This window comes from Anolis carolinensis, chromosome 1 (assembly GCF_035594765.1).
Source record: "Anolis carolinensis isolate JA03-04 chromosome 1, rAnoCar3.1.pri, whole genome shotgun sequence".
In the NCBI taxonomy this organism is placed as follows: Eukaryota; Metazoa; Chordata; class Lepidosauria; order Squamata; family Dactyloidae; genus Anolis; species Anolis carolinensis.
Genome location: NC_085841.1, coordinates 252718586 through 252739605, shown reverse-complemented (window position 1 = coordinate 252739605; position 21020 = coordinate 252718586). Strand labels below are relative to the sequence as shown.

Here is a 21020-nt window from a genome sequence, read left to right as displayed (position 1 = left end):
TGGGCAGGAATGTTTCAAGCCATTTGATATGGATATAGATGCAGAATCCTTGGATATGGAGGATTGGCTGTATAGAAGGAATGAAACTTCGAAAAGTTTTGTAAGCATTTGTATTTTAAATTAATTGTAAAGTTCTCTTCTTGTTGCAGAATTTCTGAGTGTTGCAAACATAGGATTGCAGCCATTTGAAAACAGATGTCAAAGATTTGTGGATACACAGCTGGGGCAATACTTTAAAGTAGTAAGTACAGAAATATATAGTAGATATTTTACGTACCCAATATTTTCATGTATCAGTCTGGCTACGACCCATGCAATTAAAAATATGTTGGGAACACCTGTAGTAGAGAAAGCAGAGTTATTTTAGTTTAATATTTAGAAAGATGAATAGCAAAAGTCAATCATTTTGTGTCAACAAGTTTGGAGGAGAGATGGGAACACCCACAAAGAAAAGCAGTGTTCCAGCATATGAGTATACACATATACACAACTTTAAAAAAAAGAAATCAGTCCTAGGATTGCCAGGTGAAATCAGGACATTTTCTTACACTTGTAATGTGTGTTTGTGTGCCTTCAAGTGTCCTATCAAATTATGGTGACATAATGTATTTCATAGGATTTTCTGAAGCAAGGAATACTCATAGGAACTTCTGCCAATTCCTTTTGCTAAAATTTATTGCAGTATGGTATTTGTTGATATGCTCCTATACAATTACTAACTGAGGCTGACCCTGCTTAGCTTCCAAGATCAGCCGGGATTGGTGCCTTAAGTGCATCTGCACAGAAAAAAGGATTTCAGCTGAGGCTGTTAATGTGAAAATACAGACTTGTCTTGCACCTGGCAACCCTACACAACAAATCTTGGAAAGAAAACTATTGCTGAGAATTGGAATATATGCTCTGATGGATTCCTTATATCTTTCTGCCACCCAGTTCTAAGAGTGAGTTTCATGCTCAAGATTTTAGCTGCCAGGTGGAAGAGAGGATAAGAAAGAAGGCAACACAAAATGCAAAGGAAAGGAAAGTGACAAGGAAAATAAGAAAGCACAAAGAGGGGAAAAGAGAAAGAGGACCAAAAAAAGGAACAGGAAGGAGTGGGGGAAAAAGAGTCACTATAACAATGGTCTGCTTCCACATGAAAGACTCTTTGGAACATGTGACAGTATATCACAACTGCACTGCATTCGTCCCATCTTATCCTGTAACTTATCACACAATGGTATTGCCCTTCCAATGGTGTGTTGTACCATTGCTGGGTAATTTGGAAATTGATTATTTTCCGACTTGAACTAATACAGTAATGACTTTTTATCTCCCTAGGGCTTAGTAACTATTTTGAGGCCAAATTCTTTTTTCTGCTTCATGAAATATTGGGAGCATAATGCATATGGTATGCGGACGGCTTTATTGCTCCTTCCTTGGAGTTTCCTTTGGCATCTCCAGAAGGAAAACCTCGCTTTATTTCCAAGAGTCAGAGGCTGGGAGAACACAGAAGTTCACAGGAAAACCACTGTTTGTTCATTTTCTGTTCTCACAAATGTTTCTTTACATTATGTTTTTTTAATGTGGGGAGTAGCAGAATTCCGACGTAATCTATTCAATATTAATACTCTGAGAAATCACAGGGTTCAGGAAAAGTTTAAAAAGTAAATAAATAGTAAATATATAAAGTTGTAAAGAGTAATACAAAAAGCATAGAAAATGGTAAAAATGATATGGTATGGATGTGTTCATCTTCCCAATTTAGGCGTTTCCATAATAATATCCTTATGTAATTGAATAACTGTACAATTATGGCTTCCCATTTATAAAGGAAAAAAAAAACACCAATATGAAGAAGAAGGTAGAGCAAACAAGATGGTGTAAAATGGTCCTGTCATATTTTAAATGTGAGAAAGTAAGCATGGGAACTTAACACCATTAAAGTACAAATACAGTGATGGTGCAAAAGAGTACATGGCCATTCAACTACCTTTCCACGTACAGAAGTGGTTTGTGAACAGAATGACCAAAAACAACTGACTATGATAAGCACCTTAATTTTACTATTAAAAATACATGTTAACCCTCTTTAATGGATTTTGCGTGTGAAAAGAAATAAGAAGTGGTAGGAAAATATGGGAAGGTTATAGGCAAAAAGTGGTGTTGTCTTGGCCCCACTCTTTCAGGCATCTGAAAGCAATCAGACTGGGAGTCATTAGAAAGGAAGTGACTCATGAGAGACAAGGGAAGCAAAAAGAAGTGAAACGAACAATGGTGCAGAAGACGAGGGACAGAGCCTGAAGCAATGCCCCCCCCCTTGTTTTTTTTTTATCAAGACCAAAAGGATGCTTACCCCATCCCAGAACTACAAACCACCAGAAGTATTTTCTATCTGAGAAGAAAGAAATGGCCAGCAGGCTATGAAGATAAAGCCCTTCCACAAGAAGCCAACTGTAGTTAGCCATGATACAAAAGTTAATGAAGACCAAGACCATCTTACATCTGCCCTGAGGAAACACAAAGAGATAATATATAGAGAAATATAACAATACACATATAGACACATTTATTTCCCTTGCTTCATCACTTTTTCTGTTACATTCCTAAGCTTTAGCATGTTTCATGCACCATTAGCTTAAACATTCATCATTGTATACATTCTTTTGATTACTTAGTACAACTACCATCTCTGCAGATTTTGTGTGGGTGCATGAAACCTGTATAATAAGCCTTATTAAAATGAAGGCTTCTGGCCCAAGAATATCACAAAGTTGTGCTGGAGGGCCTAGAAAATATCTAGAGAAGACATATTTTGTCAAATGTGGATAAATTAAACTGCGGATACTGATACAGAGGTTGTCATCCTTATCAAATATTTTCTTTCTTACTTCTCCTACCTATTGATTTTCATTATTTTATTTCTTCTGTTAATGTCTGTAGAAGATATGTACTCTGTGCTTTTCAGATGTTAATATTGTACTTTGTCACAACCTTCATAAATTAAATAAAGATTGATATATGTCTAATTCATTATTGAGCAGTGTTTACAAGTTCAAAACTATTTGTAAATTTAGAGGGGTATTTTAGATTGTAATAAAAAAATCTGCTATTGCATTTTATTCCCTGCATTTTAGGTTCAAAAATCTAAGACTCTTCTGCCTCATCTGGGCCTGAAATTACATATGTGAAAAGGCAAAGTGGGGGAAATGCTTTACTGAACAAGGAATGTCTGGAAATCAGCTAAAAAGTTCAGGCATAGAGATAAAGGAAGAGGTTCATAAGAAGACAAAACAAGGAGTAAATCTTGAATCCTCAAAAAAAGCAGTTGTTATGTGTTGCATTTAATATCAGCTCCTGTCTGATCTTAGAAGCTAAAGAGTGCCAGTCCTATGAAGTACTTAACAGGGGAAACAGCTAATGATATCAGGTACTGTAGGTTATATTTTGGAGCAGTGGTTCTCAACCTGTGGGTCCCCAGATGTTTTGCCTCCAACTCCCAGAAATAAACTGGCTGGGATTTCTGGGAGTTTTAGGCCAAAACACCTGGGGTTGAGAACCACTGTTTTGGAGGAAGGAACTGGCAACTCTGCCTCTGAGTATTCCTTACCTAAGAAAAACCTATGAAATTCATTTATTGAAGTTATGTACCTTCAAGTTGTTTCTGACTTGTGGTGACTCCTATCAGGGAGTTTTCTCAGCAAGATTTATTCACAGGGATTATTCCTTGTCTAAGAAAACCACATGGAATTCATAAGTCTTGAAGATGCACACATAGATAGATACACACCACACCCTACATACATTCTGTACAAGAAATGTACTGCAACATACTCAGTGTAGGAGGAAACATACCCAGACAGCTACCATGCAGGGGTACTTAGATCAGTAGTTCCCAACATTTAGTATTTCATTTGCTTTGGACTTCAGTTCCCAGAAACACAAGCCAACATGGCTAGTGTGGGATTTTGAGAGCTGAAGTCCCAAACATGTGAAGATCAAGTTCAGAATCTCTCATCTAGATGGCTACACAGTAAACTGATTACATATTGGTTGTGGGTAATTAGCACATATAAAAATGTTAATTTATCCTCAGATATATTTTTGTGAGAGCAGCTTAAGTTTTTGGTGGTGGAATAAGACTATCATGTGTGTCACATGAAAGCGTATATGACCTAAATAATGCAGCTGCTCCCTTTTCTCCACAGTTCCCACACATCTACACCAAAAGGAGGCTTGTGAAACAACCCTGGCAAGTTTTAACAGGCAGGTTTTATAGAACCTATTTTAATTTCCTAGAGTCAAGAGAGCACATGGAGTGTACAAAAGCATTTCAACAAGATGTGGTGGCCAAACATAGTCTTTAACTCAATTGGCTTACAGGGCTAAAAAGAAACAAGAAAAAATCATTTTCAAATACGTTTTTCTTTCAGCCTGTGATGGTCTGGGCAGTGAGGCTATTTCCAGATGTTCTTTCTTACCGTGCGTAATTCACAGTAGACAGCATCATCAGTGTCCTCAAATAGTATAGGATCTTTAATGAAGTTTCCAATGGCTCGCAAAATGAATGAAGCAAAAAGCTGCATGTGGATATAATTCCTTGTACAGCGAAGTCTTCTGTTTCTCAAAGAGAACAACATGGTGCAGGTTTATACATTAGTAGCTGCTTGGTAAATTGCATCACACATAAATTTTTGAAACAAGGTTTGGAAAAAGTTGTTTTAAACTAGAGTTCTCCAGAATACTTCAGTTAGCATGGTTCACTAGAATGAGGAATTATGGGAGTTATTGTTATAACCCAACTTTTTTCCCAATTTATGACTCAAGGCAATTTCCAACAGTTAAAAAGAGCATTAATTAAAAATTGACAGCATACAAAAATCACAGCATATGAAGTACCTGTGATCTCTGTCAATTAGTATAGAGTATGAGGGGATTTTTTTGTCTCCGCACATTACACAGTGTTTGAAGGTGGTCATGGGCAAGAGTAGTCTGGTAGTTTCCTCAGCTTTCAGTATATGCTTAAGGACCCGAGGAAAAGGTATTGTCTCCCTCTGAGGCTGAGAAAGTGGACCTTGCCCAAGGTCTGACCAGAGATTCAAACCATGGTCTCTAGAGTCAAACCACAACACCATTACTGTCTCAACATGTAATTTTTCTCACTTGCATGTCATGCATTTTATGTGAATTGTTTTTGTGATTCTGAGACTTCTTTTGATGTGATTGGTCATTAGCAATTCTGATTTCTGAATAATATATATCTGAGGACATCCCATTGTAAGAGAAAAGAGGGAGCCACTTACTGACACTTTAATAACTAATTTTGGAGCCCTATCCTTCATTTCAGTTCATAAATATGATTTAATAATCATTCTGTAGATGAACAAAAAAACCTACACGGGAATGGGATGAAATGTAGAGCAATAGACAAGCAATCCTTCCTCACCTGAAAGATGACAGAATGCCCAGGGCAATTGTCAGTGCCACAAGGGAAACACCGGTCCCAACTGTGTACACAATTTCCAGCTTCATCAGATACGATACCTGTACAGAAACATGCAGAAAGACTTCATTCATGGCTAAGTACATTCATGTAAGTCCCTTGACCTTGTCTTAAATTTCTTTTTTGAAAATCAAGGCAACAAATAACATTATTTTTTCAGAATGTATATTTTATTTTTTTCTAAATATGCCAACATGATCAGCAATCATATACACATTCACCAAGCTAGTAGAAACAGACGTGATTTCACATATAAAAGAGAGTATGACAAAGAAACATGTGTGTGAACTGCCTCACATGCTATTTGGTGACTGCCAGTGCTAATGTGATTGTCACTGTCTGCACCCATTTTCACTCTGCTCTTAACCACAGCCATGTGTACCTGAAGCATCTGATAAAGTGGACTACAACCCATGAAAGCTCACAGTGAAATAAATATATTAGTCTATTAACAGTACACAAGTTTTGTATTATTAATGTTATTTTGTTTTCTGAGACAGACTAATAATACAAGTTTTGTTTTATTAATACTATTTTGTTTACTGAGACAGACTAACATAGCTGCTAAGGTAAAATGTAAAGGTTGTCTACTAAGTCTAGTTGTGTCAGACTCTGGGGGTTGGTAATCTCCATTTCTAAGCCGAAGAGCTGGTGTTGTCCGTAGATGCCTCCAAGATCATGTGGCCAACATGACTGCATGGAGCTCCGTTACCACCCCACTGGAGCAGTACCTATTGATCTACTCACATTTGCATTTTTTCGAACTGCTAGGTTGGCAGAAGTTGAGGCTAACAGTGGGAGCTCACCCTGATCCCCAGATTTGAACTGCTAACCTTTCGGTCAGCAAGTTCAGCAGCTCAGTGGTTTAATCCACTGCGCCACCGAGGGCTGCTTCCCTATTGAAAATATATGCATTTATTTACTGGTGCCTACTTTCACAATGGTCATATACCAGTAAACAACAGAATACAGATTGTGTTGCCTTGCTAATCCTGCCCACAGAGGACGAGACTCAAAGAAATACAATGCCACATAGAAAGGATGAGAGATGGCCTTTGATTCTTAAACTTCAAAGACATTATCTTTAATAAGATGCTATCTGATAGGGGTAATGCTATGCTTTGTCACTAGATGCTGCTGTTACAACATAATTCCCTGTGTTGCTCTTTATTGCTGTGCTCAAGCTTTATTAGTTATCCTGAAACAATTCAAGGAAGAATAAACACACACACATGATAGAGACAGATAGACACCGACATTGTAATTATTGTGGATGGCCTTTGTTGTCCCAAAAATATGAAGATAGATATACCATGGCCAATAATACATATTTTAAAAAAATAGAAGAATCAACAGCATTACCTTCTTCCTATCTCACAAATGTAAGTCATTCCCCTAAGGTAATTTCAGACTCATTAAGATGATCTACAGAATCACTTTCATCGAAGAAAACTTGAATTTGCTTGGTTACCAAGCAAGGAAGCACTGCCCCCAAAAGGAAAGATCTGAGACAAGTTGATAATTGTTCAAGTCAAGGGATGATTCCTATAGACCAGAGTTATTTTATGGTGGTCCATGGACTGATCCCAGTTTCTCAGCAGGTAGCAATGTCTCCGAATATATTGTGTGTGTCTTCAAACCATTCTAACACATACAAGGGGTAATATGTCTGTCTTTGATTGTTTCAACTCACCTTGTGTTCCCACTCAGTCATGGGGGCATTAATTTCCTCTACATTCAAGCCACAAGCAGTGTATGGCCTTGGATATTTTTCTGACCAGCCTTCCCTGGTGCAGTTACGATATATAAACCCTATATTTCAGTTACAGGGACAAAGCAATATACATGATTAATCATTGTCACAATACTCAAAATTTTTCTAAAGCATTCCAACATCATTGAATGTTCTTGTTAGTTACTGTCACATTCAAGCAATGGTTATCATATTGTGCTGTGGACCACAACAAAAAAATATTAAGGAAATAAAAATAAGGACCAAAAAGAGTTACATAATTTTAAAGTGAATGAGGAAAACACTGACATTGTTGAAAATTTCAATATCTTGGCTCAATTTGGAAAACGTAGTCAAGAAATTAGAATAAGACTAGAGCTGGGTCTACACTCCCATATAATTCAGTTCAATGCAATTCAAACTGAATTATATGGGTCCAGGCTAAAACTGGGAAGGCAGTTACCAAAAAGAACCTCTTCAAGTATAACACCAAAGTTAAGATTATCCCTGACATAGTATTTCCGATTTCTGTGAAAGATGGAAGTGAAAGATAATTGCAAGTAAAAAAAGACGGGGGGAAATTACCGTATATACTTGAGTATAAGCCGAGTTTTTCAGCCCTTTTTAGAACTAAACTGCCACCCCCCTTCGGTTTATACTTGAGTGAGGGTCCTGGCCCGCTTATATTCGGGTCAGTTTATACTTGGGTATATAGGTACTGTATTTAGAATTGGACAGTCTTATCAAGTCAATATGTTTTCCAGTTTTTTGTGGTAAAATTAGGTGCCTCAGCTTATATTTGGGTCGGCTTATACTCAAATATATACAATAAGTTCATTTGAGAAATAGTGCTTGAGAAGAGCAGGCAACATGGATTGCCCAAAAGACAGATCAATGGAACTGGTGTCTGAAAGGTGCAGTAAGCATTTTTTAAAGTTTTGACCTGGGGCTCCATTTGCAGCAACAAAATATCTTGACCCAATACTGATCCATAATGGAAGAGCTAGATTGGCTAGCACGCCATATCAGAAACATGTGGCTCTCTGAGGTGCAGATCTGTCCAGATCTAGAACGGAGGATCTTATCAACAGAGAAGCAATGGTCCCCTCAAATTTTCTCTCAATCACTACCAATGATATTCTTGACACGATTTCCAAGTGCCTCTGACACTTTGAAGAGAAAACCACATGGATTTGGAGTGAATGTCTCATGCTGTAAAGCAATATGGTAACAAACAGGCAAACTAGCCTGAGTTCTTTCCCATATTTATTTTTAAACCAATTTTTGAATTTGGTACTGGGACACTGTAAAAGAAGAATAGGAAATATATATTGTCCCTTTTAATATAATATTCTCTTTTTTATCCACACAGACTAAAGAGGGCAATTTAAACAGCATAATGTTATAATTAATATTTATATTTGTAAACAGTCAACGGACAGAGAAGGTCCTCACAAACAACACAATGTGTTGCTATTATTTTTATTTCATAAAGAAGAATTCAACACTAACTGAAGGTCATTCAGAGAGAATACAGTTCAGGTCTGAACCAGATCTCAGCCTACCATCCGCTGTTGCTTTGCATAAGGACTTGAGAAAACTCCCACTAGATCAGATAAAAGGTCTATCCGATCTCATCCGTAGCACAGCCAAAGTTCAAACACATTCATATTTTGGATTATAACTAGCAGAATAAGACTATCAGCATAACCACTGGCCAGGAAATTAGGAGACTTGTAATCCAAGACCCATATCCCCACCCCAAGCACGGATCCCTACCAAAATGTTTTGCACAATGGCCAATCATGTGCCTCTGAGACTGTACAGCTCTATGATGAGAACAATTATTGTCCACTCCCACTATTGTTCCCCTGTTAAACTGCATTCCAGTAGAATTTGGAGAGCCAAACAATCTCCATGCCTATTTTCATTCTTTGTCATTGTACAAGGAGGGGAAATTGGCCGTTCACAATATCCCTTGAGTACATCATGTTATTTTTAGTTTTACCTGTTTGTCCAGTTACCATTTGGAAGGCTTGCGGGCAAGACACATTAACAGTTTGTCCAACAGATGAAGACAGCCAGCATGTTAGATTATCCCACATTCCAGGACATCTGCCTAAGGTTTAAGAACAGCAGGAGGAACAACAACAAGTACAATTGAAAGCCATTGGCCTCACCCTGAAGAACCATAAGGAGATCCTTTTTTTACTTCAGCACTTCCCCAATTAGCTGGCCCTTCGAATATGTTGGGACTACACTTTCCATCATCCCCAGACAGAGAAATAGCCAATCAGTATGGACGATTGTAGTCAAGGTTTCTATTGAGAGGTGAATTGCAATATGACATCTGACAATGTACCCCTGCCCCCCCCCCCACCAAAAAAAAACAACTCAATAGAGCATGAGGATATAAAAGACTAAAAACAGCTAGGCACTTTGGGAAGACTTAAGGCATTTTATTTCATACCCCACAAATAATTACTAAGCAATGTGACAAAAAACTAGGAGCGGGATTGCAAAGCTAAAAAACATAACAAGATAATGAGAAGTTTTAAAAGCATGGTTTACAGTGGAATCCTGTACGTAGGTTCAATGGGATTTAATCCCAAATTAGCATTAAAAACAATTAAACAACAGATATAGATGAGGGGTATAAATGGCACAACCTTCCAAATGTTTTGGGACTATAACACTGGTTATGTTGTGAACAAAAACAAACTGCCACCAAATACCTGAGTTAAACTAGGGATTTTGAGCATTGACACTTGATGAGAAGAGATGAGATGAGAAGAGACTCAATTGTAGGTTTTCTCTGTAACATTTTAGTCCAGTGCTAGTCAAAGGAAGGGGACAATTTGCGATATACAGAGCAGTGGTGAACCTTAGATTCAATATAACACAATGCAACATCTTTCTCTCTGAAGCCACTTGTATTTTTCAGCTGGTGGGAAAGTAGAAAGGGCTTCTTTTTATTGACTCAGTGGCTTATAATACACATGCTTCGATTTAGGCCACTTAGAGGTCCACATCATGTACAATCTACCCCGCACATGAATTGGCAGCATACAAGTCTGCCCATTAACTAATCCTAACTACTGAACATTAATCAAGCTGCTCCGGGAGCCCTTGTCAAAGAAATCCTGGTGAGGGTGCTTTGAAATACACAGTTGTGTTCTATCATACCTTACAAACACCCGGCCATTGTGGGTTTGGCATTTGTAACAGAGTGCCCCTGCCAGCAACAACATTGAGCACAGTGGGAGACAGAGCAAAGACATAGGGCCATTCAGGTCAAAATTTCCCACAGACCCAACAGTTGCCTATTGGGTAGCTATAGTAATCTGAATTCCACTCACTGATTAATAGGAAAGGAAAGGCCACTGTTTTGTTTACTGATACCAATAAAACTTCATAAATCAAAACCAGGAAGAAGCCAATTAATCTTGTTGTTCAATCAAGCGTTGTTCTTGACTCTTTCCCAGTAGGCCACCTTTTCCCAGTCACAATTGGTCATCTGTAGATACCATAAAAGGGGACATAAATCATTCTGGGCATTAGATTCATTACTTTGCTCCCACAGATGTTCCTAGGGGTGGGAGTGCATATGCCTCCTTTTTTCAAATATTAATAAAAAAGCAGAAAAGGAAGAGTCACAATGGCCAAAGAGGGTTGAAAGTGGTTTAAAGTTCCAGAACGGACACATTCTTGCAAGGGCACCAAAAAGGGGACTCTCAATTACCAACAATCTGTGAAGGGTTTCAGCAGTTTAGCTAAATTCTTATGGAGAAAAAGAACTTAGAGATCTTGGATTTTTTAAAAATATAAATTTAGATGATGCCATTGGCAAATCACAATTTGTCATTCATACCAAAACTGCAGTGAACAGAAAACAATGTACTTGAAAGAAGAAAGGTTTTAATTAATGTGGCAAATGAACTTTGCAGAACTGGCTTAAACAAAGATCTTCCTTTTGGGTTCATGCATTACTTTATAAAATAGAATGTTATCAAAAGCTCTGTGGGACTAGAATCATAATTCTGCATCCAGTGGAAAAAGCAAAATCTGAGCAGTGTTAAAGAATAAGAGAACTGAAGCAACCAGTATGTCTATCATATCCAGTACTATAACAAACAGAACCAGTTGTTCTCTCCTGCATCCTCCTACATCCATTTGCCTCCATCTCTGTAAGATGTATTACCCACTGGCAGCTTTCGTATCATCTGTGTGAGTGAATCCCCAGTTTAGTCTCAGCTTCAAAACGCTACCCATGATTGAGAATCTTGGATCCAAAATGGGTTTAGCACCTTGGATGCTCCTTGAAAATCTGGAGCAGATTCACCGTCCCACTGGCATGGAAGCTACCAAGTGCCACTGCAAATGCTAATGCTGTTGGGAAGCACAAAGTAAGCCACTGAAGTTCTTCCTCTCTCTTCTCTACACTACACTTGTGTAAATAGACCTGCACAATGCAATCAGTCAAATTTCATTGGCCCAAACAAAAATTTACACTGAACAAATGGGATCACAGCTTTATGCCTATGACATAACAAAACATAGTATCTTGCTATCAACCTTGTGTTTTACCTGAACTCCCCAACAATTCATTGTTCGCAGTCCTGTTGGCTTCTTCTTGGGTGAGGGCTAAGGTGCATAGTTCTTCCTCCATCCTCATGATTTTCTTGATTTCACATGATGAAATAAAGGCCCGGGCCTGCTAATTTAGCAAGCAAGCACCTTTTATTAGTTATCAGCAACATATAAAATATAACATCTACATAGAAATTGCACAAGCAGCATCTGGCTTGTATGATAAATAATCTCTTTAAAGAACTGTTTTAAAATAAGATAATGCCTTTTAAATATCTTCCTTTCTGAGCCTATTTTGTCCCAATTTCCAATGGGTTGTGATCTCAGAGGTTTCATGTAGTCGTATAGTCACCTTGGGCCTAATTTATACACTTTTACATAAGATCGCCTTCTGTTGTTGTTGTTGTTGTTGTTGTTATGCCCCGCTTTATCTCCCCCGAAAAGGACTCAAAGCGGCTTAACATATAAGCATCAGCAATACAATTTAAAAGTATGCAAATATGCGAACATGACAACAGGATTAAATATAACCAGTATTAAAATATTCCCAGTTAAAAACACATTGGGTTGTTGTATATTTTCCGGGCTGTATGGCCATGTTCTAGAAGTATTCTCTCCTGACGTTTCGCCCACATCTATGGCACATTCCAAACACATTCAAGCAGCCAATTGTTAGCAAGCACACTGCAGTGACATGGTATTGAAAGACAAAATTCTGTGTGCCCAGTACTCTTGAAACCAGTTCATTACCCAAAGCTATGGTGAAGGACAAAATCCGGTCATCTTTGTTGAACTATTTGGCCACTAATCCAATCAACCTCCTAATATGGAATGAAACAGAAGAAAATTGATGCTTCCTTTTGCTCTACCTTAGAGAGGAAAATGAGCCAATGTCCCGTACCTTATGGAGGAAAAGGGATCAGCCCTGTTCAAACCAAAGGTCAAGAATCCATAACCTCCAACATTTCAAAGATGAAATCATAGAGACTTTTGCCAAAGCAACACCAGAGTATAGGCACAAAGGATATTAGTGAAGTAGAACATATAAGCTATGAGAAGCTAGCTGCAGCAGTTTGCATTTTCCTGAGCTTATTGAGAAGGGTAAGATCCTGTCCATCTCATCTTTCTACAAATGAATCAATTCAGTGCAAACTAGTTTTGAAGTCTGAACTGAGTTTGCAGCAATGGAAGTAAGCTGAAGAAACAAAAGTTTGTGTACATTAGAAAGCAAAGGTGTCACCAATTCTGCCACCCACGTGGACAATTTTGGACTTTGGAAGATTTCAGATATCTGGATAAGAATGAGGCTCAGACTACACTGCTAAATGGGTTGTTATTATTATGCAAGGCTTACCCCTGAATGTTTTGACTCCAGGCAACAAAGATGCCATATATATTTGAAAGCAATGACAGTTCATGGTTCAAATAGGAGTCAACTCACTCTACCAGCCCAGGATGCACTTATCCTCACTCCAGTCACAGAACTTCCCATGTTAGAAAGACCTCAGATTAGCACTGAATGATACAGGTGAGATGGCCTTTGACACCAGGCAGTTGAGTTTTGGGGTCCTTATTAGCATCACAGCCAAACATTAACAGCTGTCCAGTGGTGTGAAAGAGTTAACTTATATTAGTGACCTTGTAAAATTATTTTTGCACTAGCTCAGCAATTTGCGGCTGTAAAAAGATATAAGGCTGAGAACAGACTGGGGAAGTGAATTTATCACTCTTGCTAACCTTTGGTTTTCTTTGTTTGCATCTGTACTGTTTAATTTGTTTGTATCTGCACTGTTTAACCACTGGGAATCAGTCTGCCATTGCCCTAGAATGGGCGCACCAGCACTGGGGACTGAATGTGATGGCTAGTTAGGAGACAGTCTAGTTGCATTTCCTTAGAGGCTTGATTCAATCACTGGCTGTGAGGGGTGGTCATCAGCAAAAGGGCCAGAATGCTTCAATATTATGTACCATCTGGTACTTTATTGACCACCAGTAAAGCTTATCTTAATAGAGAAGCAATATGTGTCAATGATCATTCAGCACTGACAGAATTCTTGGTGAATCCTGAAACTGTACCTGTTTCCACAACAGAGGGGCAAGCAAACCTTGAAATGCCTATTAACATTTAATTTGAGCTCTGTCAACTTCCACTATCATTTATGCTCTACTCTCGCTACTTTTATGCTCTCTTTTTCCTACAATAACTTCTCTCTCTTATCCCATTCCTCTCTGTTATCATGTGATGTTCTCTCTCTTTTTTTAAAAAAAATCTGTTTCCATCTATCTCTTTTTTTCTGTTTCAAGGAAGGAGATCCCGTTTTTCCTTTTTCCACCCCATTCTGAATCCATCTTTTTCCCAGCCACCTTCTTTTCCTCTTCCTTGCACCATGTAAATGTAAAGACACATGGGCTCTTACATCCAGATGTCACTGCTGCAAACCAGGATGTTCGGAAGCAGAAGAATTGGCCATTGCCATGAGCAGAAAGCATCATAAGAGCAACCCTGTTTGAGTCTTTTTTCTTCTCCATCAATTTGTCTGCCCTGTTAATCTGTTTATTTAAAATATTTTATATAGCCTTTTGAGGCCAAGCTTTCTCAATGCAATTAACCAGTTTAACAAAAATGATACATTAACAAATAACATACTGGTAATTTTGATTTCATTAAAATATGTGAATAATTGTGATGTCTCATGGGCCTTGTAGTCCCGTTCCTAGCACTATTGTGGCAGACGAAGAGGAAAACATGGGTTTTTCACCAGTTCAGCCAGAATCGGAGCCTCTGCACCTGGAGGATGTTTGCCCTCAAGAAGTCAGCCAAACAAGCCTTGGGCAGAATTCTCCCCCGTTTTCTGGAAAGGACAATTATAATAGAGATAGAGGAGCGAGGGAGGCGAATCGCCGGAGCCTCAGAATCGCAGCCAAACAATTAGCTGATTAGGTCTGCTTCCCTTGGGAAATTCTAAGGAGTCATGCATCTGGACAGAGTTGGGTTTCACTTCTAGTTCTCCAGGGAAAGTGTTCTTCTGGCGGGAAACGAGACCCTATTTAGGTGTTTTGCCGCAAAGGAAACCTTGTGGAGTCAACTCGTCAGCTTGAGGAGTGAGATCGTGTGTGGACTTCGTAATCCCCAGTTCCTTGTTTCCCAGACCAAGTTCCAAGCCTGCCTTGTTCCCTGTTTGACCGCGGACCTCGCCACGGACCTTATTCTTGCTTCTTGTTGCCTCGTATCAAGTCTTGTCTAGCCAAGTATCAAGTTTGTTTTCCAGCCTTGTTGTCAAGCTTCAATGGACTAAAAGACCTTGTCATCTCCCCACACTTATGCTTGGCAAAGTGTGTGTTTCGGTTATTGGATTATAACTTTGGACTCTAATATCACATATTGGACATTGTTTTCCTGGACTATATTTGACCTTTCCTGAAAGGTCTACTTCTGAACTATATTCTTCACTTGTTTTTATTGACTTTATATATTTCTATAATAAAGATATTAGATAGAATCCAGCCTCTGCGCATGGTTATTGGTGTTCTGTAGCCTGGGTCTTGACAATAATGAACTGTTTGGTTCTGTGACCCTTGTTCATTCCCTTTTTTCTTTTATGCATAATTGACTATTTTATTGTGGTTGTTTGTCTTCAAGTTGTTTCTGATTTATGGCACCCTAAGATGACTTAATCTCTAGTTGTTGTTTTTAGCAATATTTGTTCAGGGCGAGAGATTTGCTATTGCCTTTTTCCTAGAACAGTGATTCCCAAAGTCGGTGCTACTGCCCCCTGGTGGGCGCTGCAGCGATCCAGGGGGGTGGTAATGGCCACAGGTGCATTTGGGGGCGATGAATAACTGTATTACCTTTCTATTCTGAGATAAAAAAATAGTTTCATAATTTCAAACTGCAATGTTTCTAATTTACACCTTTCTTTACTATATTTTACAAAAAAGGTAGAAACATTAATACATATATCTTTCTGTTTAATTGCTATTAAAAATGTTTAAAAATTAATTTCCAGGGGGCGCTGAGTAATATTTTTTCTGGAAACGGGGCGGTAGGCCAAATAAGTTTGGGAACCACTGTCCTAGAAGGAGAGAATGTGTTTGCTCAAGGTGGGTTTCCCTGACTGAGTCCTGGTCTACCAGAGTCCTCGTCCAACATTCAACCATTACAGCATGCTAGCTCACTGACCACTTTCTCATCCATTTCATTTTTTCCCCCTTTACATCTTCCCTTCCCAAATTTTGCATATCATATCCTTGTTTTATCACCAGTTCTCTTTCTTATAGATACAGCACTACCCACCATGTATACTGGGAGCCACTATTAGCATTAGTTGAGCTAAAAAGATGTGACACAAGAATGTATATATTTTAAAAGCCCACCCCCTCTGGAACGCTGTTAAATCCATTATTACTGATTAGAATGAATACAGTTCAATGATGACTTTGCCTATCAAAGCCCATCCACTCAAACTCTGTGATAAGCTAAGGTGAACCTTAGTCTGAGTAGCAACCAAGAATCTAAATGGTAATCCTGGAAGAGCTTGAGATGTGCAGTTGAAGGTTCATCTACTGTAGAATGAATGCATCTTGACAATACTTTAATTGCCAGTGCTCAATGCTATAGAATCATGGGGTTTGTAGTTTGGTGAAACACCAGAACTCTTTGCAGAGAAGGCAAAAGGCCTAGGACTTCATCACACTACAGCAGTGGTTCTCAACCTGTGGGACCCCAGATGTTTTGACCTTCAACTCCCAGAAATCCTAACAGCTGGTAAACTGGCTGGGATTTCTGGGAGTTGTAGACCAAAACACCTGGGGACCCACAGGCTGAGAACCACTGCTCTAGTGCAGAATTTCTCAAACTGAGCTCCTCCAGATATTTTGGACTTCAGCTCCTAGAAATCTCAGCCAATTTATCAGGTGTTAGGAATTGGGGGAACTGAAGGCTAAAACCTGGAGGAGCACAGTTTGAGAAACACTGCTCTAGTGTGATGAAGTTCCTAGTAAAACTGAAACTCCCAGGATTCCATGGTATTGAACCTTGGTAGTTAAAGTGATATCAAACTGCATTCTTTCTACGGTGCTGATGCACCTGGATATGGGAGAAACCATCCATGGGATGACTATCATAAAACTGCTCCACAAAGCTGGGCTCAATGAAAGAGTGGCAATAAGAAAACCATTGATGAAACCAGTTCATATTAAAGACCATGTAGAATTTGGGAGACAAAGCAAAGATGTGGGGAAAGATTCTCTGGTTTGATGAGACTTAAACTGAACTTTTGGGCCTTTCCACAAAACACTATGCAGGGCACAAAGCCAATAAGGTTCATTGCCATGAGAAGAGTCTCTGTTCAATGAAATATGGTGCTTGTATGTTGTGGGAATGTTTATCCTTGGCATAGATTCAGAAAATGATCCAGACTGAAGCAGGATGGGTAGAACGGAATACAAAGCAATGCTAGAGGGTGAAATTGTTAACTATGCTAGGAATGTGAAGCCGGTATAGACAATGACCCCAAACATGCCAAGTACTTCTGGGGTGGTCTAAAACAATAACTGACTATTTAAGAATGCATCCACATTGTAGAAATGATGCATTTTCATGTCAACTTAACTGCCATGGTTCAATACTATTCAATTCTGAAATATGTAGTTGGTGTGGCACCAGCACTATTTGGTAAACAAGGCCAAAGACCATGGAAAACTACAGCTCCCAGGATTCCATAGCACTGAAGAATGACTAGAGAGGTGTCAAGCTGCATTACCGATGCATACTTAGAATAGTCCAGAAAAGCCCAAATTTCAGTCCAATTGAGGATTTGTCACAGGACTTGCATGCTACAATTCATCAACAATCCTCATCTATCCTGACAGAGCTGGGGCAATTTTGTCCAAAAAAAGAAAGAAAGAAAGAATAAAAATGGTCTAGATACACAAAGCTGATAGTTGCAACTACTCTGCCCAAGACCTTTCTACCAAGTAATGGCACTTCCCAAGTTACAAATATCTGACTTGCAAATGACTCATAGTTAAGAACAGGAGTGAGACAACAGTGAGAGAAATCTATCCCTAGGAAGACAAATTCACCCCTAAAAGGGTTATCATAAGAAAAAGGTGTCTCCACTGAAGCTTTCCACAACATGCCTCTTTTTTTCAAATTCCAATTATCATAGGAACAGAAAGTTACGTGAAATCTTCTGAACAGGAGCACAGATGGCAAAACAACAGCACAGGGGTATTAACCCTTCCCTATGCAAGCCAAAGCTAGAGTTATACTGTAAAAATGTACCTGTTCCAATTTACATACAAATTCAACTTAAAAACAAACCTACATAACCTATGAAGCTATCTTGTTTGTAACTTGGGGACTGCCAGTATTGGGGGTGGGTGAATATTTATGTAGCCAAAAATGTCCTTGTTTATTTAACATAGGTGCTATAATTAAATCTTTGAACTTTCACAGTATCTTTGTGCATGCAGTAGATAATGTCACTTCCACTATTTCACTTCCACGTTATAAAACAAAATATTGAAAAGTTGAAGAGAGGAGGGAAAATATCTCTGCTTGGACTGTACTGTAGACACATCCATAGATGACTTATTTTTTGGACTATATGCTGGCTACATGGTTGTAGTAAGTAATGGTAAAGTTTTCCCCTGACATTAGGCTAGTCGTGCCCGATTCTGGGGGTTAGTGCTCATCTCCATTTCTAAGCCAAAGAGCCGGAGTTGTCCGTACACACCTCCTAGGTCATGTGGCCGGCATCACTGCATGGAGCACCATTATCTTCCCGCCGGAGCGGTACCTATTGATCTACTCACATTTGCATGTTTTCAAACTGTTGAATTGGCAGTAGCTGGGGCTAACAGCAGAAGTCCACCCCGCTCCCCGGATTCAAACTGCCGACTTTTTGGTCAGCAAGTGCAGCAGCTCAGCGGTTTAACCTGCTGTGCCACGGGGGCCCCCCGTGGTTGTAGTGCCAAAAGTAATGTTTCCAAAATCTATCCTGGGCACATCATAGTTAGTCTTGTGAAACAGTCCCAAGCCAGAATCTCACTTTTGGAAACGGGAGCGTCAATCATTATCTCACTGTATTCACACTACAGAATCATGGCAATTTGATACTTCTTTAATTATCTTGACTACTGTACTTCCAATGGAATTCTAGGATACATAGTTAAGTGACATATTAAGCATTCTCTAATGTACTTCTTTGAACTACAGCACTGAGTTTTCTGTAGCAGATATTTCTAATTACCTTCAAAACTAAAAATCCTAGGATTTCATGGCATAGCCATGATGGTTAAAGTATTATAAAGTGGATCTACCTATCCCTGGGTTTTAGGAAGTGCAAGGACTTTCTGTCTGTCTGCAACCATGGGAAAATAAGTGTGAAGAGCAATCTATGGTAAAGAAACATGGTGCCCAAGAATATATCAGGATGGAGAGCTTGCCTTATTAATCCTCACCCAATCACTAGTGCATCTCTAGGATGGCCCACATCTAATTTTAAAAATTTCTAGACTCTTCTAACTTCCAACATGGGAAGAGAAACTGGAGCTGCTCAGGTCAAACCATGATGATTTATAACAAGTCTGCTCTGTTTTGTTTCCAAACAAGACATTTTCCATCCCTCAAGAAGGAAGGAGAATGCTCACCTCACCTTGTAAACATGTCAGAAAATGTAAACGGGACATAATATTTCCAGGAGAGTCTACCACTGTAAATACTAGGTGATGTTCATAAACGTAAGTCAAGTTAGATGTCTGAAAAAGGCAAGAGCATGAAACTCTGTTCTTCTGGAAGGAGTCAGCAGCCTATGAGACCAAAATGTACCACCATCACCAACAATGTGTTTGTTCCTAGGTACCAGCTCTGTGGCACAGTGTGTTAAAGCGCTGAGCTGCTGAACTTGCAGACCGAAAGATGCCAGGTTCAAATCCCAGGAGCGGAATGAGCGCCTGCTGTTAGCCCCAGCTCCTACCAACCTAGCAGTTCGAAAACATGCAAATGTGAGTAGATCAATAAGTACCAGTCATGCCGGCCACATGACCTTGGAGGTGTCTATGGACAACACTGGCTCTTCGGCTTAGAAATGGAGATGAGCACCAACCCCCAGAGTTGAACACGACTGGACTTAACGTCAAGGGAAAACCTTTACCTTTACCTTTTACCAGCTCTGCAGTATCTAAAGAGAGCAAAGTACATATTCCCATTCTCCAACTGGCCAGGAAGCCTAGCAAAGAATGTATAATGCAGAGGTAGACTATAGGTCTCACATAGCAGATATATACAGTATATCCTGAAAACAACAATATTTCCAGGCTAGGGGTTCCTTATTAATCTTAGTGCAAACACTTAAAGCAGTGTGGGGAAGATGTGACCCGCAAGACTTTTGAACTCCAACACTAGTCAGTCTAGCAAATGGTCAGGAATTATGGAAATTGTAGTCAACACCATTGGGAGTGGGCACAGAATCCCCATTCTAGGCACAATTTTGAGGAACCAGTCAGATTTTAAAAATATCTCCAATAATTACTATACATTGGCCATGCAACCTGGAGCTTGAGGTTTGAAACCTTTGGAGAGATATTCATTACAAGAACTGCTGGCATAGGAGAAAAGTTTTAGTGAGGAGATTACAGAGACCATAAGGAACAAGAGAACCATTGCTCATGTTCTCAACATGTTGTTGAATGCCATCAAGTCATTTATGACTTATGGCAACCCTAAGGGAAATGTATCGTGGGGTTTCTTGGCAGAATTTGTTTCGGGAAGTTGTCTTTCCTTTCCCCTGAAGCTGAGGGTGTGTGACTTGCCCAAAGCAACCCAGTGGGTTTCCATGGCCTAGCGGGGATTTGAACTCTGCTTCAAAGTCCCCATGTCCTAGTCCAGCACTCAAATCAATTCAGTAGACCACACTGTCTCTCAATATATGACATCTTCCAATCTTGTTTCTGCTATCAATTATTTTGAGCAACAAGCCACTACCATTAACCACTTCTCCTTACCTATAACAACAGAATGCTAGTGACAGCAATCTGTTTTCCCAGGATATTGCAAGGGTAACCTAGGCCCCTTCTTCACTACCCTATATCTCAGGATCTGATTCCAGATTATCTTTTTATCCCAGATTATCTGACAGTGGAGAATCATATAATCCAGTTCAAAGCAGATAATTTGGGATCAGATCCTGGGATACAAGGACAATGTAGAAG

The 21020-nt window shown here is 39.3% G+C and overlaps 1 protein-coding gene across 2 annotated transcripts in view; it reads right to left on the bottom strand.

The window, feature by feature from the left end:
* Positions 1-21020, bottom strand: part of sctr (secretin receptor) — a 39798-nt gene that overhangs the window by 13644 nt on the left and 5134 nt on the right. For both annotated transcript variants that reach the window (XM_062967420.1, XM_062967419.1), the window contains exons 2-8: positions 11802-11931; positions 9223-9333; positions 7176-7294; positions 5426-5523; positions 4461-4596; positions 2336-2489; positions 278-338 (exon numbers count right to left, since the gene is read on the bottom strand). In XM_062967420.1, the coding sequence (XP_062823490.1) occupies positions 278-338; positions 2336-2489; positions 4461-4596; positions 5426-5523; positions 7176-7294; positions 9223-9333; positions 11802-11931 (809 nt within the window). The remainder of the gene's footprint in view (positions 1-277; positions 339-2335; positions 2490-4460; positions 4597-5425; positions 5524-7175; positions 7295-9222; positions 9334-11801; positions 11932-21020) is intronic.